This window comes from Gasterosteus aculeatus, chromosome 14, assembly GCF_964276395.1.
Source record: "Gasterosteus aculeatus chromosome 14, fGasAcu3.hap1.1, whole genome shotgun sequence".
Taxonomy (NCBI): Eukaryota; Metazoa; Chordata; class Actinopteri; order Perciformes; family Gasterosteidae; genus Gasterosteus; species Gasterosteus aculeatus.
Window position 1 is genome coordinate 2017215 of NC_135702.1, and position 24235 is coordinate 2041449.

Here is a 24235-nt window from a genome sequence, read left to right on the forward strand (position 1 = left end):
GAAGAAGACGACGAAGCAGCCGGAGGAATGTGGTCAGTTGGTTTATTTTACAGCAACAACTTTACGAATAAATTACAAAAAGCTGCGGGTAACAAAGGTCTCGATGCGCGTTTGTGCTTCTACGTTGAAAAATCAAAAGTTACACCAACTATGTGGAAATGCTTTTTACATGTGCATTATTTTTATTAGTATTTTTAAACATAGTAAACATTACACAGCAATGCAAATAGAGGAACTAAATGTCAAATAACGGGTCCCTTAATAACAAGACCGAGTCAGTGTTTCTGCTTAAAGTTTCACGTTAAATAATTACTGATGTCTGTCGACGTCTCAAAGCAACCGGACGTCAGCGGATTAAATCCCCCAAACACGAAAACCCAGAGGGGCAGCGGACCGGAGGCTCCACCCACAAACAGGCAGAATCGGTGTAATAAAAAAAAGAAAAAAAACTTGTTTTGCACAGCCTGGTCTGGAAGCTCCGCCCATCAGAAATACAGTCAGTAAACGTCCCGTTCTGTAACAGAAGCTCTGCTGTGGCTTTAAATAGGTTCACTTAAGAAAAGACAACTTCAGACGTGATGCTCACAGCACGCCGAGCGGCTGGAGAAGCTGAGGACTCGACACATGGTTTATTTCTCAGGAGGTCATTAACTTTTATTTTTGGATTCGGTGAAGTTGCAGGTAGTATTTACAGCTTTGTTGTCTTCGCCCACATCGAGTCGACGGTGTCTAATGAGGGGAAGCGGGTGAAGCTCGGCGGCGGCGGAGTCGCTTCCCGATCTATTTCCTGTTAGGCGACGTCCAGCACGCCGGCCGCCACCAGCTGCCTGGAGAGCCAGTCCAGCCCCTCGTGGAGGCCCACCCCGCTGCGGGCGTCGCAGCCCTGGATGTGCCAGCTCCGCCCGCAGCACAGCTTGTGGAGGCTCAGAAGCTCCGTCATCTCCTCCACCGACACCACGCCGGGGACGTCCTGCGGACGCAAAAGAAGAGGCCGCTCAGCAACCAGGCGGGACCGGGGGGGGAACATGGAGGCGCACGACTGCTTTGTTTTTGCCAGCACCTGTTTGTTGGCAAAGATGAGCAGCAAGGCGTCTCTCAGCTCCTTCTCCGTCAGCAGTTTGGCGAGCTCGCTGTGAGCCTCCATCAGCCGGTCCCGGTGGCAGCTGTCAATCACAAACACCACCGCTGCACAGAACCAAGACAAACCTTAACCTCCAGCCGGCGCCGCCAGAAAGGGGTCACGCGGGCGTGAAGCGCAGCGCGTACCTTGCGTGTTCAGGTAGTAGTGCTTCCAGAGGGGCCGGAGCTTATGTTTCCCACCGACGTCCCAGATGGTGAATTTCAAATTCTTGTATTCGACGGTCTCCACGTTGAAACCTTTTTAAAAAAGAAAAAGAAAACATTCAGAACGTCATTCGGCGCTTCTGCAGCGGCCGGGCGGTGGTCGATGATGCGCGGCGTCACCGATGGTCGGGATCGGCTGCATGAACTCGTCCTGCTTCAGCTTGAAGAGGATGGTGGTTTTGCCCGCTCCGTCCAGCCCGAGGGTCACCACGCGGATCTCCATCTTCGGCCCGATGTGGACCCGGTTGTCCTGGAGCAAGAGCACCGTGTTACATACTGGGCCGGGTGGAGGTGGATGGAGGAGTGGGGAGGGGGTGGGGGGGGCTTACTTTGGTGAAGGTGACGGGGATGCCGGCGTCCAGCTGGATGTGATCCGCCAGCTCCGTGAACTGGTGCTGCTGCTTCTGCAGAGTCTCCAGCAGACAGTTGATCTCCTGCTTGGCCAACACGACCCTGCAGTCGTCCTGCACACGCACACGCACACGCATCACCGTACCGCTCGTGCGTCGGCCCGAGGGTGGAGGAGCGTCCCGCCTCCTACCTGCTGCAGGGTTTTCTCGCAGTGCATGCAGGCGGTGGAGACCTGCGACAGCAGGATGGTCATGTCCTCCTGCTGCTGCCTCAGCCAGATGAGGCGCTCCCGGACGTGAGCGTCCACCACGCTTAGCGCCATCTCCTCCTGCCGGCACAGGGTCTCGTGGAGGTCCGCGAAGTACGCTCGCACGCAGGACCGGGCGCTCTCCGCCGTGCCGGGGACCTGCGGGAGGGGACGGCGGGGAGGACGTCAACAGCCGAAAGGGACGCGAGCGCTCCCGTTTCAGACGAAAAAGCCTCACGTGCTCCGTGTGCGCCACGCCGACGCCGTCCTCCACGATCTGCTCTCCGCCTTCTATCTGCTGCACGATGCCCACCAGCTTCCTGGAGTACTCGGACACTTCGTCCGTGAAGGTGCGGATGCAGTGGGCCATGTCCAGGATGGAGGCGCGGATCTGGTTCGCCTCGGTCTCCAGAACGGCGTGCTGAAGGAAAAGAAGGAAATGAAGAGAAAGGAAGACGAGCGGTCGTCCTCTCCGGGCGAGGCACCTCTAACGCGCGGCTCCGGCTACCTTGTGACCCTGGTGCTTGCCGTACTCCTTGCACACGCAGCACATGAGGGGGCCCGACTGGCACGCCTCCTCCAGGCAGACAAACTCGATGGCGTGGACCTGGTGCTGCGGGCACAGCGTCTTCTCGTGCGGCTTGTCGGCCAGCGGCACGCGGCGGTGCTTGGCCAGCGTGCGGGTGGAGTGGGTGAGCTGGGAGCACTCGGCGCACAGGTGGGTGGCGCACACGGTGCAGTACATGGAGGCCGTGTGGCTCTCGTCCTCGTCGCAGCGGATTATACACTAGTCGGGAGAAGGGGGCGATTAGTGTGAGGTACCGGGACGCGTCCGCGGGATGAACGGCGGCGGGCTTACTTCTCCCACGCCTTTCAGGTAGCCCTCCGCCATCCCCGACTGGTTGGTCGCTCCGTTCTGGAGTCGCTCCAGGAGCTCAAGCAGAGCGAAGTTCTTCTTCAGACCCCAAACTCCAGAATCCCCTTCACAGAGGTGTACAAAAAGTAATTAAAAAAGGTGAGAAGAGTTCAAACCTCGTATCGGAGAAAACACTTTTTTCCCCCAGCGTAACCGCGGTAACGTAGGCCCTTTCAACTCACCCAACTCGGTGACCTGTCTGTCGAAGGGGCAGCGCACCGCCCGGCCGTGGAGGGGCAGCCGGGTGAGGCAGTCGTGGCACACGGTGTGACCACAGAGCAGGAGGCGAGGGACCTTGTCCCCCTGGAGAGAGAAGACGTCCTCACACACACCGCACTCCAGCACCTGTAGGTGAACACACACGAACACACACACACACACACACACACACACACACACACACACACACACTATTATTGGATGATCTTCCAGCTGGTGCACAGAGGATGGAGAGTTTTCAATGAGAGGAAAAAAAATAGATAATTAGTAGAGGAGCTACTGGGAATCAGCCACATTGAGCCTTAGCATCCCGCATCATTGCCCGTGGTGATTTATAAGAACAAATGCTATGTTGACATCGGTCGAGGGGATTCCAACTTGCACGCAGGATGCGCATTACGTCACCGCCACACAGACGCAGTGAGCCTAGCTAACCGGTAGCAGGCTGCGCGCACAAAGAGGAGACGGTTTTGCACAAATGTAACTAAAGCTAATCGGAAAATACGTTTGCAATACATCTACACGGAGCTCTTATAGATGCCAGCGGACCGTTTGCATAAATGGTCTGCATACATGCGCCCCCCCAACCAACCAACGCAGCAGCTTTCACCCAAAATCAGAAGCCACGAAGAAGAGGCTGCTGTCGACTCTTCCTCGCGAACAAACCAAGTCTAGCGTACGTCTGGCAATTAGTGACAATATAAATGACCTTCACCGTGCTGCCGTGAGGTCCCCTCCCGTGTCGGATGCAGGGCTCCATCGTCGCCACGGCGCCCTGCTTGTTTACTCCTGCTGCGGCAGCGGCCATTCTGGGTCGACAGCGCAGAGATCTGCGCGGCGCGAGAGGAGAATCCCGCGAGCACTTCCGGTTTCGCTCGGTGAGCCACATAAGCAAACGAGGACGCTATTTCTCCTTTTTTTAAACCTTCTGTTTTCCCGTAAGAACACAACACAGTGACCAGTAATAGGTGAAAATAAATATTCTTTCCCGCGTGAGGCCAGTAATCAACACACATGTTGTCACTTGGTAGAAACTTGCATTTCACATCCTGCTATACTGCGCATGCGTCAAACAGTCAAACAACTATTTAGCTGACTCCGATGGAAATATTTTTCCCACCACTAATGAAATAAAATAATAATTTGGTTATTTCTTCTAAATACACCGAAAAAATAGTATTATGCTGACAAGTACCGAAGGACAACGCCGTTTTTTGTAATATGACGTCATTACTGCGCGCCTCGCCTCGGCAACGTTAGCGAGACAGGACCGCAGTGCCGAATGAGACTGACTCGTCTGCGCTAATTTAACGGTAACTAGTTGTTTAATATTTGGCCTAAGATTGTTGTTCTCGACGTTTTTGTAATATTTGAAACCATATTTTCATTCTCGGGCGCGTAAATCCGCAGCCTTCGTGAGCTCGTCTTTGCCATATTTTCATTTCCACCATATTTGTTGTCCTTCATCCGCCTCCAGCTCCGGTACCCGCCCGCTGATGTCTCAACAACCGCAACCCCCGTTGCCCTCCGGCCCGGACTCCCCCGCGCTCCTGGTCACCAGCAACGTGCAGAAGTACGCCATCAAGAAGAAGAAGGTCCTGAGCGCTGAAGAAGCAGAGCTGTTCGAGCTCACCCAGGCCGCGGGCATCACTGTGGACCAGGAGGTCTTCAAGTAAGGCTCGCGTCCCCACCAGAGGACCTGGAGCCACGCCGGACGGACACTGCTCTCACATCCTTGTCCCCTTCTTGTCTCGTCAGGATCATCGTGGACCTGTTAAAGATGAACGTGGCTCCCCAGGCGGTCTTCCAGACCCTGAAGGCCATGTGCGCGGGCCAGAGGCTCGCTGAAGGCTTCGGGGAGTCTTCAACCGCCGCCGGCATCGCCACGGCGCCCGCCGAGGTCAGAGGTCAGTGTCTGCAGAATCCGACGTGACCGTGAGCGTAGGTCACCTGCTCCTCAGGTGAGCCGCTTTGTGCCACAACGAAGGGGAAATGTTCGCTGGGTGGAGACTGGTTTTATCTCATCGGTAAAGAAAAGTAACATTTGCATTAATTGGTCCAACAAATTATCTTCATTTTATGGGGGTAAAGGGCAAAGTCTCAAGAACCACCATATTTAGTGCTTTGGTGTTCTGTCCGCGGATCCTTTTTTCCTGCAGAGTGAGAAGAACTCGAGGTCGATGAAGTTCCTGCGTGTAGAAAAAGCAATACGAGTTTTTTAAAGTGGTTTATTTCTTTTCCCGCGCTCACCTTTCGCTCTTCTTCTCTCCTCACTTCTCTTTCCAAGCATGCGAGACGTTTGCATTCCGTCTCCTAAGTACCGAGCGCGCTGTAGTCGATGCTCTCGCCCCCCCGAGGATCACGATAGCCGCTCCTCACTCTGTGCACGTCTCGCTGCTTTTTTCTAATGTCCTCTTCTGTCCTCCTGGGATCCCGTCTTCTGTGCTTCCTGTTTACTGAAGAAGAGGACTGTTCGCTCTCTGGGAAGAGCCCTAAGCCGCCTGCAGCCGCCCCCCCGGCGTCCGGCTCCAGAGCCCCCAGAGTCGGCACTAAGGTTGTGGTCTACGGCCCCCAAGACGCTAGTTCTCCTCACTCTCAAGGTCCCCCACCTGCTGCTCTTTGTCCTCCGCCTCCATCCGTCTGCTTGCTTGCCTTTCTTTACACAACTCAAAGGGGGGGGGGGTGCAGTGTACCCCTCAGTGCATGGACCATCACCGCATGCTGTGATGTGGAAACTGTGTGTGTGTGTGTGTGTGTGTGTGTGTGTGTGTGTGTGTGTTTACATCATTTTGAATCAATTTAAAACGATCCGGACTGTCTAGTGGATTAAAGGTGTCGTCCGTCCTCGATGATGATGATGGTGATGATGAGGACACATTTAGGACTTCTGGATATGAAGATGTTTTCATGATCCTTCTGCATTGTGCTGCACACTAACTAATCAACAATAGTAATAATTGTTGATTAGTTAGTTTCATCCGTTGGTGAAACGCATTTCCTCCGTTGTCTGATCTCTGCGCGTGTCTTCGCCTCCCTCCGTGTCCGCAGTGCGCAGCAGCAAAGGCGCCGCGGCCCCCGGCGAGAGGAGCCGAGAGGCCTCCGGCCAGCGGGCGCAGCGGCAGCCCAGCGCCACCAGGGGGCAGAAGACCAAGAGCTCGGGCAGCAGTAGCTCCTCCTCCCAGATAAACTCAACGTGACGTCGCCCTGTCTGTAAATACATCGCTCTTCTTTACCTTTTCAGTTCCCCCCCCCCAAAAAAAGATGCCTTCTACGTCCACACGATGGCGGCGGATGGATCACAGCATGTAAACATGTAAACACTCGTTCCGCTGATCCTGAAACATGTGCCTGTTTGCAGTGCAGCCACGGACGTTCCTCTAATACCTTTAACTTCATGCTTGATGCAGTTTTTGTAAGATCTGGTCCGGCGTGAGGTCCTTCCGTCCTTCAAAGTTCTACATTCCACTTTCTGTAATGGAGGAAAAACAACATGTCATAACTTATTTAGATTTTCTACTTCATTCAGTGTGCAACTTTTTTTATATATTCATCTTAAATAAATCCAATAACTATCTTCCTGATTTGATCCTTTTTTGTATTTAGTTGCATCTCTTTTTTTCCTCCACGCACGTAAAGCATGTAACGACACACTAAAGACTGAACATCTGCATTGAACACGAAATAAGACGTCCTCAAACTCTCTGCAGCCTTTTCCGGACGCTCGGCTTCTTCTCCTTTCTGCTCCGTGCGAGCGGCTGTCGCGTCCCGGCTCCTCGCTGGATGGATGATCAGCGCCGCGAGGAATGCGGGTTGCTTTGTGACGGAGTGCTCGCCGCTATAGATCTCACTCCAGCTGAGACGCTTAAATCGATTTAAAAAAAAAAAAAAAAAAAAAGTATTATTCTCTTCTGCCCCGTCGGCTGTGAGGAAAAGTCAGGAATATTTTCAAAAAACACATTTGTGACGCTCCCGCCTGCAGCAGCCGCCACACGGGGGCGGTAGAAGCACACGGCAGCTGATATCCAACAACCAAACATCCTTTTCTATTTAAAAAACAAGCATTCTGCTGCTTTCATGAATGGGAAGTGTGTGTGTGTGAGAGAGAGAAACAAAGCGTCCTCTCATTCACAAACAGACGGATGGTCCGGCTCTCAGGTGACGCTGCCACGCGGCTGCGGGGCCTTTTCCTTTATTTCTTTATTTCTGTATTTAATGCGGCCGTTTGTCCCGGTTACGAGCCGCTGCCTCTCTGCACCGACGGCAGCGGGCCTGTAATTGATGGCACCTTATCGCTGTGGTGTAGCAGGTTTAATGGGGCCTGACGGAGCAGGAGAAAGCAGCACGCGACCAGGGGAGGGTTGCACGCCCCCCCTCACTTCTCCTCCCCCCCCACCGCCTCTGCACATCGACGTGTGCGAACGCAAACAAGAATACAAACGGGGCCCTCGTGATTAGCTCCGTTCCTGCTGTTATCAGTGTGTGTGTGTGTGTGTGTGTGTGTGTGAGAGATTAAGGACCCCCCCCCCCCACCGACTCTCCACTTCCGCAAAAAAATAAATAGCCTCTGCAGCTGTTGACGCGCCCCCGGTTTGCTGGGAGGAAACTAAGCGTGTTTGACAAAGGTAAACGGCCGGGAATTTATCCCACCGACCGGCTGCAGTTCCTGATGTGACCTCCGGGGGTCAGTGTGGGTCCAAGCCACCGACCACACACGCACACACACACACACACACACACACACACACACCTTGCATTTCCATAGGCATCCACTCCAGCATTTTTGGATGTGTTTATTTTGTTATGAGGGAATTTCATGGCTGGTTCAGGCTGCTCCATTAGATGGGGAGGGTTATCCTTCACTCACACGCTGCGCACACACTGGACACGCACACGCGTGTGTACACACACACACACACGCGCACACGCGCTACATGCACCATTAATCAATAGAGACGATGAAATGATGCTATTGTGCGCGAGGCAGGCCGAGCGGCGGCTGAATAATGAGCTCGTGGAAGCTGTCGGCGAATCGTTAATGTGAGGTGTTGGTCTGAAGCATGTCGACGCGCACGCACGCACGCACACGCACGCACACACACGCACACGCACGCACACGCGGCTCCCGAGTGACAAAAAGAAACACTATTTTAGGAGCCGATGTCACACCTTCTTCCTCCTCTTTATTTTTAATATATTCCCCACAGAACGTCTTCCTCGGTGAGAGCCCTCTGTGAGGTGTGGAGGAATATCATCCCGCTTCCTCCTCCTCTTCCTCCTCCTCCTCCTCCTCCTCCTCTCGGGTATTATCCTCTGCTCTGAACTCTTGGTCCACATTTCTCTCTCTAAATTTATAGGCCACTTTCCCTCCCTTGTTGTCTCCCTGCATTCCCTCCCTCTTCTAACCCCTTCGCTCTCCATCATCGCGCCGCCCTCCCCCCCCCCCTCCTCCTCCTCCTCCTCCTCCTCCATCACCCTCCTTGCCAGGCCGGCTGCAGATTGGCTATTTCCTGCACGCGCCCAGTAGAGCCCTTATCAGAGGCAGAGTGCTGATTGTTGGTCTGTCTCTCAGGCTGACTGACAGTCGGGCCGGCGCTGCTGAAACGCCTGATTCGGTCAATGTTTGTCTGCGGGCTCTTATCTGCACACCTTATATTAACTGCAGTGACAGTGTGTGCAGGCAGTCCCTCTCCATCTTGTTTCTCCCCCCCACACCTCCACCCTCCGTCTCTCCGTCTCCATTCACTCCTCCACTCGCCGCTGTAGTCTTTGAACCGGCAGCTAAACACTTCCAGGCTGATCCTCCTCCTCCTCCTCCTCCTCCTCCTCCTCCTCCATCATTCTTCCTCTTGTAGTCGTATCAGCGGCTTGAGCTCCGTAAACGTCGCTTTAGTTCCTGCTTATTTTCTTCGAAGGGCAGTTCTCCCAAATTATAAAAAGAACCGCTTTTGCCAGATATTTTTGGTTTTATCCTCTGAGGTTTTCTGCTTCCCAGCGACGCCTGAATTGAATGGAATTTTTGTCCGTAAGAGCATCTGAAGAATGTATGAATAATAATAAAAAGTCTTATTAATATTTTCGTTTCTGTTTAATATCTCCAAAATGTGCCCGTTGGTAGTGAGGCCACATAGAAATAAAAAAGCCCCGTAATATTTTGACCGTTGAAATTTCGTGTTTGCTGATTATCGATTATTTAAATGGAGCGAGTCCTTTTGGAAGAAATCAACTGTTAAAATCATCATTGTTTCATTTCCCAAAACACTGGAGAAGAACTGACCCTTGACCTTCACTGTCGGCTGAATCGTCCCTCAAAAACTCAAAAACGGAAGCACCATACAGATGTTTGACAGCTGTTGATGGTGAATCATAACTTGTGACGACATAAGAACGCAACATGATTGACAGACACTCGATTAGATATTAATAAGTCAATAAAGTCAATAAATCAATTGCTTCATTACAACACAAACAAATGTCCGTCCCGGCTGCCGGACTACAGTCTGTGAATCTTTAGTCCAATATTTTATAAGTAGTTAAAAATATTTTAATAGTGGGTGCTGTTATGAACAATGATATTAAAGGTGAGCGTCTTATTAAACTTTATTACCTGTGAAAGTCGTCCATTTAAAGCCTGAGCTGCTGATTCATTAATCGAGTAGTTGACTAATCGATGCGGCTGAATTAATTCTACTATTATTTAGCCTTTTTAAGAAAGGCAGCTTTATTTTTAACTCGCTAGAATACAATCGTTTCATTGATTTTAAAACTGATAAATACAAAAATAAAAAGCAGATGTAATAATGAACCAATGAGAGCCGCAGACCGGAAGCTTTTATCACAGACAACAATACAGAATATCGCCTCCACCGTTCTAATGACGTGAGTCGCAGCACCATGTCAGAAAACGGCAAAAGAACAAACTTCCCGACGTCGTCTTCTCGTCGCTCCGGTCGACGCGGAGCCTCTTAAGCGCTATTTATTTATTCACTTTATTAGCAAGAGGCTGTTTGTTCCGTCTGTTAACGGCAGCTGTGGGAACGAATGCAGTTCACACTCACTTGGACCCCCGTAGGGCGGCAGGCTGCCGCACGCACACGCACACACGCACACGCACACGCGTGCACAGCGGCTCTCAGGCGGTGTTGCTGTGGAGGACGGTGGAGGTTTGAGTCCTAAACGTCTTTCTGGGGTTCCAGCAGATTAGAAACACTTTGTTGTTGTTGTTGTTTTTTCTCTCTCTGGTTTCTCGCGTTTGGAGTAAAACTTGACTGAATGGACCATAATTTACTAAATGAACGTTGTGACAGATGTGGAACGAGGCCTAAACCCCCCCCCGATGAAGAAAAGGGTCCTGGAGAAATACTTAACTTAATAAACATGATGTTTCCTTCCATTACAAACTCATACAGCACATAAGACCTCATGAAACGTTTCTTATTCATTAAAAAGTCTCAGTTCAACACGCTCACCTGTGCTGCTCCTCTAAGGGACACGAGCACTTCCTCCGTCGCTGGACGCCCCCCCCCCCCAGCAGATCCGGGCGTCCGCCCGGAGGAACGAGCGTGCAGCCGTTCAAAGGAGGCGAGGCGCACAATGTGGATCCTGAGCCGCTAATTGTCGACTAACGAATAAACAGGGAAGAAAAGAGTTTAATCATTTCCCGATTAAGACACTTCCAGAGGTGTTTTGTGTGCATGTGTGTGTTACGGTGCTTCACGTTCCCTTTAATGAAGCCACAGGTCAGTGGTCTGTCTTTGTCTCTGATTTCATCTGCTTTATAGTCTTCCTATTTAAACTGTGAAGATTTTTCTTTTTCTCTAATTATGTGTTGTTAATTGATACACCTTAACTTTACGGTTGGGGAACTTAACCCTGTTGAGTTGGATCCTTTTCTCCTTTTTTCCTTTGTGTTTTTCTTGCAAATTGATTTGAGCAGAACAACAAACTGAAATTAAAAGCTTAAACTTCTTTTTACCTTTTTATAAGTGACGCTTTTGTTTGTTGAATAAGGACCTTTTCTGCCTCTATATTTTGACTTTTCTTGTGTGTGTGTGTGTGTGTGTGTGTGTGTGTGTTTCCTCCCCCCCCCCAGGGGTCCATCACGTGTCACCGGTGTGATGTCATGTCATCGCTTTGACTCGCTGACAAAATACCAGCACAGTGTTTTGCATGTAATGCAGATTATGCACCTTTTCTGAGCCACATGTGTTGACCCTGCTTTATCTACACATGCATGTCTGTGTGCGTGTGTGTGTGTGTGTGTGTGTGTGTGTGTGTGTGGTTTCATTTCATGTGTTGCCCGTGCAGCCCGACAGACTGCTGCTCGCCCATTGTGTCGGCCCCTCACACGCTGGAATAATGCCAACAACTCCCCCCATTGTATCGGCTGTGAAAAGAAAATGGAAGAGCCCCCTCACTCACTCACACACACACACACACACACACACACACACACACACACACACACACCTGTCTGTCAAACTGCATGGCAAAAGCCATACAATTACCCCATAACATGATGGATATTTACATACACCACTGATCCTTCGGAGGTTGATGCCGTTTTCATTCAGCTCCTTCATGAGCCTCAATTCAGAAGTTTTGCAGTTAATTTGAGAGCAGGCGGTGTATTAATGAGGGGGGGGGGGTGTTGTGTATCGGGCTCTTATTTAAAAGCTCTTTAAAAGTTTGGTCAAGTTCCAAGGTTTGAGATTTCTCCCTCAGATGGTTCACCCCCTCTTACACCGGGGGGGGTCTCCGATGGTCAGAGGGGGGAATGTTTGCGTCGTCTTCAGTGGAGGCCTCAGCAGAGCGGCCACCGGAGGAGGTCGTATGGAATCTAAGCAACACACGTGTGCGTGTTTTTGGGGTCGGCTCTCGCTCTCCTCTCTTTAAACGGGCGCTTCCTGTCTCCTCTCACTGTCTTTAAAAGAACATTTTTAAAAAAGACTTTTTTTCTCCTCCAGCAGCCTCATATCCCATCTCACTCCCTCCATCTCTGCCTCCTCCTCCCTCTACACCCCCCCCACCCCCCCCCCCCCTCTCGCTTTTCCCCTGGTAGGCTGGTGATTGACACTTACAAATTACCCGGCGGCAGTGGCATTGTGTGTGACCCCTCTCTCTCATCTCCAGCCCGCCGCCGTTTTGTCATCTAATTACTGTGAATCCCCGGCCTGCTCCCCACTGCTGCATTTTTAATACGCCGGCACCGCCCCCCCCCCCTCCTCCCCCCCCCTCCTCCCTCCATTCAGCTGCAGCCTGCGTTACCTGGCTCTCCGTCCGATACCTGGAGTGCGAGCATCGTCTGCTTCCGAGTGGTTTCTCTCTCGACCGCCTCCATCGGCCCGGCATCGCCTCCCTCCATCACCTCCCTCCATCACCTCCCTCCATCACCTCCCTCCTGCCTCCTCCTCCTGCCTCCTCCTCTCCTCCCCGTCCCACATGCGGCGGCCCGCTAGGTCTTTGGTTAACATGCTGTTCGGTCCACATGATCCATAACGCACGGCAACGAACGCACGCCGGTCCGGTTCGTTATATTTGTGTTTCGTCTTGATTTTGCTGCAGAACGTCGTGTATTTCGCTCTAATCAGCGTCGGTACAATGTGAAGCATAATTGACGTTCCATAAATGGAATATAAAACGCACGGAATGCTGAAACAAGCCTCCGTTTGGCCTCAAGGTGACAAACTTAAGGAAACGCTGACGGAGAAAAAACGAGACACACAAAAGATGGCGACGAGCTACACAACATTGAACGGGCGCGTCGCGCGCATCGCATCAAGGTTTCTTTTTACTCTCACGCAGAAAACGCCTCCTCTGTAAGTCGCAATGATCGCAGCATGACGGAGTGCAAATGCCCTCACCTCCACCTGTGTGTGTGTCTGTGTGTGTGTGTGTGTGTGTGTCTGTGTGCGATGTCCACGGCTCAGCTGCCCACAGCCAGACTGAGCTCCCCCGCCGATCCCCTTCTTCCAGCTAGGAGTCAGCAGAGCATGGCGGACTGCTGCTGCTGCTCCAGAGGAAGGAGGAAAAGAGCAGAAGGAGACAAGGACGCGTAGAAGGAGACGAGCCGGAGGTTTGGCCTTTTTTTTTTTTTTTTTTTTCCCGTGGTCGTCGCTTTGCAAAGTTCTCCAGATCGGAGGGTTTGACTCTTGAGTGCAGGCGGATGACAGATGCCTTACAGAGTGGCTGGAACAGACGCGGGGGGCCACGCGGGGCCCCCCCCCGACCTGCCCCTCCACCTTCTGATGTCGCTCCGGGGCGGGGTAGGATTTAGCATGGCCTCATTACCTTGTCACGAGTTTGGAGAAATATGGGCCTCCCGAGAGGAGCTCAGGGACGTGGACTGATGGAGAGAGAAAAGGAAGGGGAGGTGACAGCAGACGCACGCCGGCACACACACGGAAAATAAAAGGGAGGCAGGAGGTGGGATGAATGGGAGGAATAAAAAGGGAGGGAGGAAAAAGAGTTAGGAGAAGGAGGGTAATTGAGAGAGAAAGGGAGGAGAGATGTTGGCAGAGCTGGAAAAATAGAGGGAAGATGGGGAGGGACGGAGTACGGCGAAACTAATGGTCCTGCCTGCAGAGATAGTAGTCCATCAATCATCTTTAAACAAAAGCAGCGGGCCCAGGAGGATATTTAAGAAGTGCTTATTTAATTAAAAGTCCCTTTGCTCATATTTATGGGCCATCCTTCCTTCAAATATTAACCTTGCAGGTCCTGAGAGGCTCCGAGGGGCCGGATGGAGCAGCTGAGCGCCGAGAGCAGTGGTCACATCCAGACGCTGACCACGTACGCTTCGCTGTGTATATATATATATATATATATATATATATATATATATATATATATATATATAATATCTATATACCGCTTTAATTTTAAGCACTGCAGCTTTCCCACAACGCGCATAGTTTGCATTTAACTGAGACAGACTCCTCCCTCATATCAGGACACCGTGACCTTTGAACCTCTGTGTGTGCCTGCTGAGCAAAGGATTGTGGGTCGGCACAGTCTCGTGTTTGAGAGGGTTGCTGTTTAACTTGACACGGTCATCAGTTACTGGCCACAAAAAAGAAATCCTTCGAAAGTTAAATCCATAAGCATCACCAGCACATTAAATAATGAATAAATTAAACGGTTCTAGCGAGTGAAGTGGACCAACATCTTCAGCCGTTTACCTGAAGGCTCACTGGAAGGTGTGAACGGGCCTCCTGGCGTCATGTGACACGCCTCCTCGCCTTCTCACTCGCATCTTCAGAGCTTCACACATCCAGCGGAACTCATCTGATGTCTGGAGCCAACAGGGTTTCTTCTCCTCCATCTGACACATTCACACACAGACACACACACACACACACACACTTCACAACGCTCTGGGTTTCTAACCAGAATTAGGTCACAGGTAACGTTCGCTTCAGACGCTGCAGACGCACTCGGCTCTGCGTGAGATGATCGGTCTGCAGACGCACACAGCAGGCGTTACACAACTTCAACCACAAGGATGTGTCGCTTCCGCCAGTCTGAAATCAACGAAATGCTCTGCTGTCGTGTGTTTGTCGTGTGTTTGTCGGGTTGAAATAGAATTTGGTTGTGCGTCCCCTTTGTGGCTCGGTGGCAATACGTGATGTTTAAATTGAAGCGCGCGGCGCTGATTTCACTCTGAATGCAGAACTTTTAATGTGTGCAGTTAATAGTTTTACCACAAACACTTGCTTATTATCTGTCGCACAAGTTAGCGTCACCACGGTTACTGCGTCGCTGCCAGATGTGCAAAGGACCCGCAGACGAAAAGCGACGCGCCGCCTCCTCCGGCCGTTGATGCGCTCACACTTTTTCGGGGTTAATGTTTCCAAAGCGATGACGTCTTGTTTGTGTGCGTTTGCAGGTGGAGGTGCAGGTGGAGGTGCAGGTGGAGGATGCTTAAAGGACGTTGGTGCAGTAGGTGACGGAGTTGTTTGAGAGGAAGCCTGCGAGGAGTGAACAGTAGTAAATAGTGTTTGTGTGGTTTTCATTTTTGGGGGGAAAATGAAGCTGAGGGAACAATCTTACTGTAATAAGCTCACAGCAAATAATTACCCCCACGAATTATGCAGGATTAAGATCTCCATCATTTAGGAGATAAAATCTCAATTTACTCACGTAAGACTTGTGAAGAGGAATTAATTGGTCTTTATGAGAAAATACACACAGTTGATAAAAATGTCATTTATTGCCTTTGACCAATTTTTAATTTGTACAAAATCTGTCACAAAAACGTCAGTTTGTTCGTAGTTTCGAGTGTCGATGTTCCCGACGTTCCTCGCTAGAAGCTTCTGGAAGTTCAAAGTCTGACCTGCATTCAATATTTAATTCGGCCGGTTGCTGCGGAAGCAGCAGAGCAGAGACGTGTTGTGTCTTTGATGTATTATTGGTCATGTTTATCTATTCAGCTGCCTGCTGCACAGAGGAAGTCTGTTTCGTGTTATCAATTGACGATCCGCTGTGTTCGTCCTTCGGCTGCAGATAGATCCCTTTTATTGTGGATTTGGACATTTTGGCTCTTTTGCATGATGTTCTGTCACTAGTTTGCTCTTTTAATTAAATTGCATTTGATTTTCATGCATTAACCCCCCCCCCCCTCTTTCCCAGACAGTTTTCATATTGTAAGTCAGTCATCTTTAGAGTTGTAATTAACTTATGAATAAATAAACAACTCACCAATAGAATTGAGGACAGTTGACTTATAACAATGTGTTTTTATTTCATTTCTGAAATGGTACAACATCTTTATTTAGACCATTCGTAGTAGAATTCAGAGATTCAGTATTGAACTATTACATCCCAGGTCTTTCAAGGGTATTTTACAATTTGTCAAGGCCTCTTCTCCCTCCGAAGTATCAAATCAAAAGAAATGTGACCCCTGGAAGCTATGGAACAGTTTGCCATGTACCACAGATATTCTAGCATTTTATAAAGCGCCCTTCGCGATGGATCTCTTCTGATGCACATCCTCACTGGAAAAAACTCCCATGTTATTTTAATTTGAATGTGCTTTTAAAAGCCCTTTTTTCTGGTTTTGCTTACATCTATAATTTCTTTCTCTTTTCTTCTGAACATGTTGCTTTGTAGCTTCCCTCTCTGCCAACAAATCTGCTTTGAATTTCTATTGTTTTTGGTTTTGTTGGTTTAAGAAAAGTATGTAGTTCATAAATACGTATCGAGGCACAAAGAAACGTCCTCGTCGTATTTCATCTTTAACACAGTTCGGTCACGTGCTCCATGTGTGCTGTAATTTCTGCTTATTGGTGCTTGCTTTGCATCATTATTATTATAGAAGAACACAAGGGGATGGAGGCACTGTATACAATAAGAGAGACGGGGGGGGGCAGGACGGGGGGGGGGGGGGCACGTATAAGTATTTGTGTGTATAGGGAGAGAGAGAGAGAGAGAGAGAGAGAGAGAGGTTAGAGCTGGAAAGCGTGAAGACAATAATGCAAACTGACACTTTAGAAATGAGATACCGGTTGCCTTGGCAACAGGACCCAGGGCTTGGGGCTACGGGGGGGGGGGGGGGGGGGAAGGGGTGAGGATGGGCGAGGGGGAGCGAGGGAGGGCTGCGGCGAGGGCCGAGATAGTAGAGAGTCAAATTACATTTGATTAGAAGCTCAATCATTTGAAAGCGAACAGAGGGAAGCTGGATGAGGGGGGGGTTAGAACGCACGGTTTTGTTTTGACGTTTACCTGCAGAAGTGCTGGAGTTTACTAAAAAGTAATTCCCCCCCCCCCCCCCCCCCCATTTAATGACACACTATGAAATGGACCCGAGCAGCAGCTTTTCGTCTCGGTCGCTGTGATGCGAGTCGATGTGACGGAGCGCCGTCGGATCCTCTTCCAGTTGGACTCCAGCAAAAGAGAGATTTTAACAGGGGCCTAAAAAGTTAGAAATGAATCTGCGACCTGTGTTCTATTTCTTTCTGGTGTTGATAAATAACACGAGCATCACTGCTGAAAGTCCACGGCCGCAAACTGAATATGAGCCCATTGGTTTGTGGACTTCTGAACAGGAAGTGACCACATTTAGACGCAGGAGGAGTGACGTAGAGACGCGGTACACGTCTGGTAGACACCTGTCAATCGCTGTGTAGCCCCGCCCTAAAGCATAGGACCGGAGGAGTCGCCCCCTGGTGGCCTTTGCAGAGAATGCAGCTTTAAGACATGAAGCATTATTCCTGCAGCTCTGCTCGGATCCTGTGTTACGATGAGAACGAAAAATGATTGTCCATCAAAATACTCGTCTGTATGGGATTGGAACCAACGCGAGTGGAACAAAAGACTGACGGCGTAAAATAAATCATTTTACTGACTCTCTGGTTTGGGAGGAGCTCATTTCGGTTTTAGTTTTTTAGCTTTAGGGAAGAAATCACAATGAAAGTGCAGTTAAACAAGACCGTCTTTCACTTCAATTAACATGAGCAAATAAATTGTTTTAAAGAAAATGTGCGAAAGAGGAAAAAAAAAAATCCAGATTTATATTTTTCTCTTGAAGCACCGACATCTCGCTTTGCATAAAATCTGAAAGCAAATACTTTCATAATCATGTGTACAAAGTTTGTAATGAATTGTGTGTTGCCTCCGCCGGCACGGCTCGGATGAACACACACGCGCATGCCAAATCGTAGTACACACGTGTACACGCACACACACACACACACACACAGAGGCAGCAGAATTGAATGCGATAGGGAAGTGAAAAATGATTAACCCGGGGTCAGCTCTCAGCCTCAATCTCAGCAGCGCTCAAAGAACATCCTCGCCTGATTTACACCCGTCATGTTCCACAGCACACATTTGCATATATTTATTAAATTCACCACGCGCCGGAGAATAAAATATAACAGGGTGGAGGGGCGGGTGTGTGTGTCTGTGTGTGTGTGTGGGGGGGGGGGTTGTTTAAAGGAGGCGTGTTTCTGATAGATTTGCCTTTCATTCATATTCATTTCTCTCTCTGTGTGTTTTGGTCATTAGCATGGAGGTCAGCGGCGGCATCAGATGCGGCTGCTTAGCGCTTCGGGGGAAACATCGCCGTTGGTCAGCCTATTGAATTGACCTCGTTATCACCGTGACAGGCTGTGTTATTTATCAGTTAGTTAGATAAGCCGGCGTGGAGGATGGTGATAGTCCCCCCCCCACCCGACCCCCTCGATGGTGAATCGACGGTGACAAACGCGGCCTCGGGAGATTTTCACACTCGCTCACTTAAACCCGGTTATCGCCGAGCGCTGCGAGACAAAGAGAAGAAACATTTGTTTGTCTTCTGATGTTACGTTGACTGTAAAACAGCTTCCGCTCGGATATGGACATTCATTAATGTGTCCATCACTTTAGTTCGTAGCCAAATAGCTTCAGAGCCCACCGAGTTGCCGTTAGCCTCCGTGTGCATTGTTAGCATGCTAACATGCTAAGCTAAGGGGGCCAAGAAGTGAGCGCCTTCACATGGAAAAGCTGCAGACTGAAGCGGTTCATGTCGTTCTTTGTGATCATATGACTTTATTTTAAATGTAATGTTTTATTCAGTAGTCAATTTAACATGTAAACATGTAAAAACTCAATGAGTCATTATATCAACATTACTAATGATTATGGAACAAAATCTCATTCATTCATTCATGTTTTTAGTAAAAAATATAATAATAAATATCGCATTATAATATAAAATATAGTTTATTTTCCTCTGTGTAGCCCAGCTCTTTTGTCCCGCAGTTTATTCTTTCCAATTTAGTGAATCATGACTTCCTCAATCAATAAATCAATCAATGTCCTCCACAAAATCTTGAAAAAAGGATTTTGGTAAATTACAACAATGATTTGGGAAGCAAATTCTATCTATATGCAGTTTTAATAGAGGGAATTATTCATAGAGTTCATATTTGCTATGGGTCCTAATTTAAAGAATCAGAGGTCATTTTGAAGGAGACAGACATAAATGTACTTTTACACAATATGCAAATTAACTTCTAAAATCCCAGATCAAATTAATAACAAATAGTAATGTTTTTTTGCATTTTGCTGGTTTAATCTTGTTGGACTAGTTGGACGGTGGTTACAACCGGAGCAAACATGCAGCTCTGTAGAAATAGCTAATTTAATTAGCAAAGAGCTCCCAGTCCCTTCAGACCTGGTTAATTACCGTCAGCGCTCCTTTTTCTCACCATTTTCATATTTTCATTGTTTTCAGAGTTTAAAGTTCAGGTGAGGCTGAAAAAACCTGCTGATTAATCACCACCGAGCCCCTTCGGAAAGAGAAGCCGACCAAGTGTGAAAACCTTCCTTAATCCCCCCCCATGCTCTCCATCCCATGTTACCCCCCCCCATGCTCTCCATCCCACCTTACCCCCCCCTCACCCCCCCTCTCCTCCCCCTCCACACCCCCCAACTGATGTGAGCAGCCGTGGCAGGTGAGATCAATAGGGCTGAAACCTGTCCAGAGCTTTAATCCATCAGTGGTGAGCTGGGAGAAGAGACAGGGCAAGGAAGCCATCAGTCACTCACACACACACGCACACACACACACACAGACACACACCTTAGTCCAGCCTGCCGAATGGCCAACTGGAAGAAAATGTCAATCGGTGAAGTTCCAGTCGAATGTGTCCGTGTGCCACTGGGATTCTGTTTCAGTGCTTTTACATGATTTCCACGTGTCATTTAAAATAATCTGTATTTGAATGTGTTCTTGTGATGGCGAATGCTGTTAAATAAAGTTTGGAGAACGAAAAAAACAAACGCAACATGATGTCATCGTGGTTTTGCTCGCCCACCAGAAGTCGTCCGTATATTATTCATTCCATAAAGTTTGTCTTTATCGCCCCCGAAACTGCCCACAAAACCACACGGATCGCCTTCCGCTGAGTTTACACGCGTGACCAGTGTGTAACTATGTGTAACTGTGTTAATTGTTGTGACAGTGGGTGGGGGCTGAAGGTGATACTTTGTACGGTGAGAGGAGTGATGTTGTGATCCGACACGAAGGGATGAACGATTCTGTCAAAATATCAAAGAGCCATTGTTGTTTAGAAGGTACTGCAGGAAGTGTCCCTGTGAGCAGCGTAACGACAAATTCACACAAGTAAATTTAGTGAAACCTAAATGTAAAATCCCAAAGGTTGTTGTGGTCCCGTCTGCTGAAGCGCCCGCATGTAACAATTGCTAATTCATACTGTCGGACGCCACCTGACCAGAGGTGCGTTTGTCAGGAAACGGCCGTCGCGATGAACGAAATCCAGTTTGTAAGTACGAGATAAAGTTTTCATCATCTCAACTATAAGTCGTCGATGTTGGTACAACATCAGATAATTCAACGATCAGGATGTAATAGGATTCCTGCCCAACAAGTGAAGGGATGAATGATATGTGCGCGTGTCAATATACATACCTGTGTGTGTGTGTGTGTGTGTGTGTGTGTGTGTGTGAGAATAACCAGCACAAACACACAACACTGAAACAAAAAACCCAAATATTGGATGATCTCCAGCCCTGGTGGCCCTTCGCCAGGCAGCTTCCCCGGAAGGCCCCCGTCCGATGCTGCTAGAACTATTGGCAAGGGGGATGTGAATCTGTGTCTCTGCCCCCCCTCCCCCCCCCCCCCCCACACACACACACACACACTGGGAGTGATGGCAGAGGACCAGCAGTCTCTGCCAGCAGGCGTAGTGGGACCGCTGGGCATGCTGGGACCAGCCTCAGGAGTTAAGACTCGCTGAACTACAGCTGCGACCAACCAGGAGGGAGAGAGGGAGAGGGAGAGGAAGAGGGAGAGAGAGAGGGAGGGAGGGAGGGAGAGAGATCATGGGACACATGCTCCCAACACTCTGCTACAGATACACAGAAACACATACGTTAGTCTTCATCATCGCGCACACACACACAAAGGGGTCTGTCTGGTCCCGTGTTATGTGTCTCAGCTGTGCCAGCATCACCCCCCCCCCCCCCCCCCACCCCCTCCTCCCCCCTCAGGCCTGGACCTCCCGCGTATGCCGCCCCCTCTCCATCCTCCTCCTCCTCAGCTCCTCCCTGCCGGTAGCCTTTGTTGGCTAATTAGCGGTGAAATTGGTGAATTGCAGGCTCAGGCACACACACAGACACACGTGCACACACACACACACACACATGCACGCGCACACACACACGTGCACAGACAGACACACACACACACACGCACAGTGGGTGAATTGCAGGCTCGGGCACAGCAGTGGAGACACTTCAGCGTAGCCGAGCGCCACTTCAGCCCCTGAAAAAGCCTCTGAAAAGGGGCCACAACACAAAGACGGGACAGAGGAGGAAGAGGAGAAAGGACACTGGGGAGTAGAGGAGGAGGAAGAGGAGGAGGAACGTGTTTTCTCCAGGATTTCCTCCTGTACTTACAGAAAGTTGATCATATTCTCCCCTCTGGGTGGAGGAGTCTCTTTCTCTTTATCTTCAAATAGAACGGTCTATTCAGCTTTTAGTTGATGATAACAAAGTCATATAATCAGACGTTACACTGAATATAAATACATTATACTGATAATATTTGATACTTCAGAGCGGTTGAATGGAATTTTTTGCCTTGAAGACAAACGTGATCTCTAAAAGTCTCTAATTTGTTCCGTTGAGCGGATCCAATGAGATGTGATATGTGACTTTTATGATCCTTTACACTACTTACAACCCGCATGGTTGTACTTTTGTGCTTCCTTTATTTTTCTTCTTCTTTTCCTCTTCATCTTAACATTCTGCTAAGGGGCATTTCTATCATGCAAAAAGCTGTTAGACGTCAACAAGAGGCTACTGCTTCAAATACAAAGAAAACCTTTATTAATGAAAGAATAATTAACAAAGCAGACGCAAGGAAGCATGTTTATGTGCATCTGCTGAGTTTCAGCACCACGGACAACGGTGCCCTACACAACCATCTTCATCCAACGACCTTCAACCACCTTCATCCAACGACCTTCAACCACCTTCATCCAACGACCTTCAACCACCTCGATTCAACGACCTTCAACCACCTCGACCCAACGAACATCAACCACCTCGACCCAACGAACATCAACCACCTCGACGCAACAAACATCAACCACCTCGACCCAACGAACATCAACCACCTCGATTCAATGACCTTCAACCACCTCGACCCAACAAACATCAACCACCTCGATTCAACGACCTTCAACCACCTCGACCCAACAAACATTAACCACCTCGACCCAACAAACATCAACCACCTCGACCCAACGAACATCAACCACCTCGACCCAACGAACATCAACCACCTCGATTCAACGACCTTCAACCACCTCGACCCAACGAACATCAACCACCTCGACCCAACAAACATCAACCACCTCGACCCAACGAACATCAACCACCTCGACCCAACGAACATCAACCACCTCGATTCAATGACCTTCAACCACCTCGACCCAACGAACATCAACCACCTCGATTCAATGACCTTCAACCACCTCGACCCAACAAACATTAACCACCTCGACCCAACAAACATCAACCACCTCGACCCAACGAACATCAACCACTTCGACCCAACGAACATCAACCACCTCAACTTACCGACCTTCAACCACCTCAACCCACCGACCTTCAACCACCTCGACCCAACGAACATCAACAACCTCGACCCAACAAACATCAACCACCTCGATTCAACGACCTTCAACCACCTCGACCCAACGAACATCAACCACCTCGACCCAACAAACATCAACCACCTCGATTCAACGACCTTCAACCACCTCGACCCAACGAACATCAACCATCTCGATTCAATGACCTTCAACCACCTCGACGCAACAAACATCAACCACCTCGACCCAACAAACATCAACCACCTCGACCCAACGAACATCAACCACCTCGACTTACCGACCTTCAACCACCTCGACCCACCGACCTTCAACCACCTCGACCCAACGAACATCAACCACCTCGACTCAACGAACATCAACCACCACGACCCAACAAACATCAACCACCTCGACTCAACGAACATCAACCACCTCGACCCAACAAACATCAACCACCTCGACTCAACAAACATCAACCACCTCGACCCAACAAACATCAACCACCTCGACCCAACAAACATCAACCACCTCGACCCAACGAACATCAACCACCTTGACCCAAGGACCTTCAACCACCTCGACTCACCAACCTTCAACCACCTCGACTCAACGAACATCAACCACCACGACCCAACAAACATCAACCACCTCGACTCAACGAACATCAACCACCTCGACCCAACAAACATCAACCACCTCGACTCAACAAACATCAACCACCTCGACCCAACAAACATCAACCACCTCGACCCAACAAACATCAACCACCTCGACCCAACGAACATCAACCACCTCGACCCAACAAACATCAACCACCTCGACCCAACGAACATCAACCACCTCGATTCAACGACCTTCAACCACCTCAACCCACCGACCTTCAACCACCTCGGCCCAACAAACATCAACCACCTCGACCCAACAAACATCAACCACCTCGACCCAACGAACATCAACCACCTCGACCCAACAAACATCAACCACCTCGACCCAACGAACATCAACCACCTCGATTCAACGACCTTCAACCACCTCGACCCAATGAACATCAACGACCTCGACCCACCTCGACTCACTGACCTTCAACCACCTCGACCCAGCGAAACAAATAAACAAATAAAAAGTGTTAAAATGCTTTTACTCAACATGGCAAACTGTATTTCACATGGCCGATGAGGCGCAGTGAAAGTGAAAATCAAATACTGATTTAGCATCGGTGAGAGCATGCGCATAACCACATAATACACACAAATGATGCGAGCGTCATCTTCACAGCTATCACCACTTCACGGTGCAGAGTGGTGTTGTCTGCTCAGCTGTCCTGCTCCTCTTACCCCCCCCCACACCTCCCCTCCAGGGACACATTAGTCTTTTAATGCTTTGTCATCACCACAGGTTAATGGACCTCACAGCAGTCTGTTAAAACCATCCTGATCAATACACAGAGTGTACTGTAAGTGGATACGGTCCAAAAATAGAGCGACTAGACTTTAGCAGTGATGCGTTGTAAATTGTACTGAAGCTACTACGCAGTGCAAACATTTAGTAAACATTCAA

General features: G+C 49.4%; 2 protein-coding genes across 9 annotated transcripts; one reads left to right on the plus strand and one right to left on the minus strand.

The window, feature by feature from the left end:
• Positions 1-28: 28 nt before the first annotated feature.
• Positions 29-4143, minus strand: trim23 (tripartite motif containing 23). 4 transcript variants are annotated; one of them, XM_040197399.2, is made up of 11 exons: positions 3787-4143; positions 3041-3203; positions 2802-2923; positions 2451-2729; positions 2181-2363; positions 1886-2101; positions 1674-1808; positions 1465-1594; positions 1267-1377; positions 1061-1185; positions 29-970 (listed from the first exon to the last, which is right to left on the minus strand). In XM_040197399.2, the coding sequence occupies exons 1-11, from the start codon at positions 3964-3966 to the stop codon at positions 791-793; spliced, it is 1824 nt and encodes a 607-aa protein (XP_040053333.2). In that variant the 5' UTR covers positions 3967-4143; the 3' UTR covers positions 29-790. The 4 variants fall into 4 exon arrangements, with proteins under 4 accessions (XP_040053333.2, XP_040053334.2, XP_077944911.1 ...); XM_040197400.2 differs by having other exon boundaries at positions 3793-4044; XM_078088785.1 differs by having other exon boundaries at positions 1674-2363; positions 3787-4136.
• On the plus strand, positions 4129-6651 carry mzt2b (mitotic spindle organizing protein 2B). 5 transcript variants are annotated; one of them, XM_040197521.2, is made up of 5 exons: positions 4256-4390; positions 4555-4749; positions 4836-4984; positions 5540-5677; positions 6126-6651. In XM_040197521.2, exons 2-5 carry the CDS (start codon positions 4574-4576, stop codon positions 6272-6274), a joined length of 612 nt encoding a protein of 203 aa, XP_040053455.2. In that variant the 5' UTR covers positions 4256-4390; positions 4555-4573; the 3' UTR covers positions 6275-6651. The 5 variants fall into 5 exon arrangements, with proteins under 5 accessions (XP_040053458.2, XP_040053455.2, XP_040053457.2 ...); XM_040197523.2 differs by having other exon boundaries at positions 5540-5631; XM_040197522.2 differs by having other exon boundaries at positions 5543-5677.
• Positions 6652-24235: the final 17584 nt, after the last annotated feature.

Coding starts and splice junctions, on each gene's coding strand:
- trim23 (XM_078088785.1), bottom strand. CDS start 3,966: ATGTGGCTCACCGAGCGAAACCGGAAGTGCTCGCGGGATTCTCCTCTC. Junction 2,364..2,450: donor GCAAGCACCAGGGTCACAAG/GTAGCCGGAGCC, acceptor CTTTTCCTTCAG/CACGCCGTTCTGGAGACCGA. Junction 1,595..1,673: donor TCCCCGTCACCTTCACCAAA/GTAAGCCCCCCC, acceptor CTCTTGCTCCAG/GACAACCGGGTCCACATCGG.
- mzt2b (XM_040197521.2), top strand. CDS start 4,574: ATGTCTCAACAACCGCAACCCCCGTTGCCCTCCGGCCCGGACTCCCCC. Junction 4,750..4,835: donor GTGGACCAGGAGGTCTTCAA/GTAAGGCTCGCG, acceptor TTGTCTCGTCAG/GATCATCGTGGACCTGTTAA. Junction 4,985..5,539: donor GGCGCCCGCCGAGGTCAGAG/GTCAGTGTCTGC, acceptor TGTTTACTGAAG/AAGAGGACTGTTCGCTCTCT.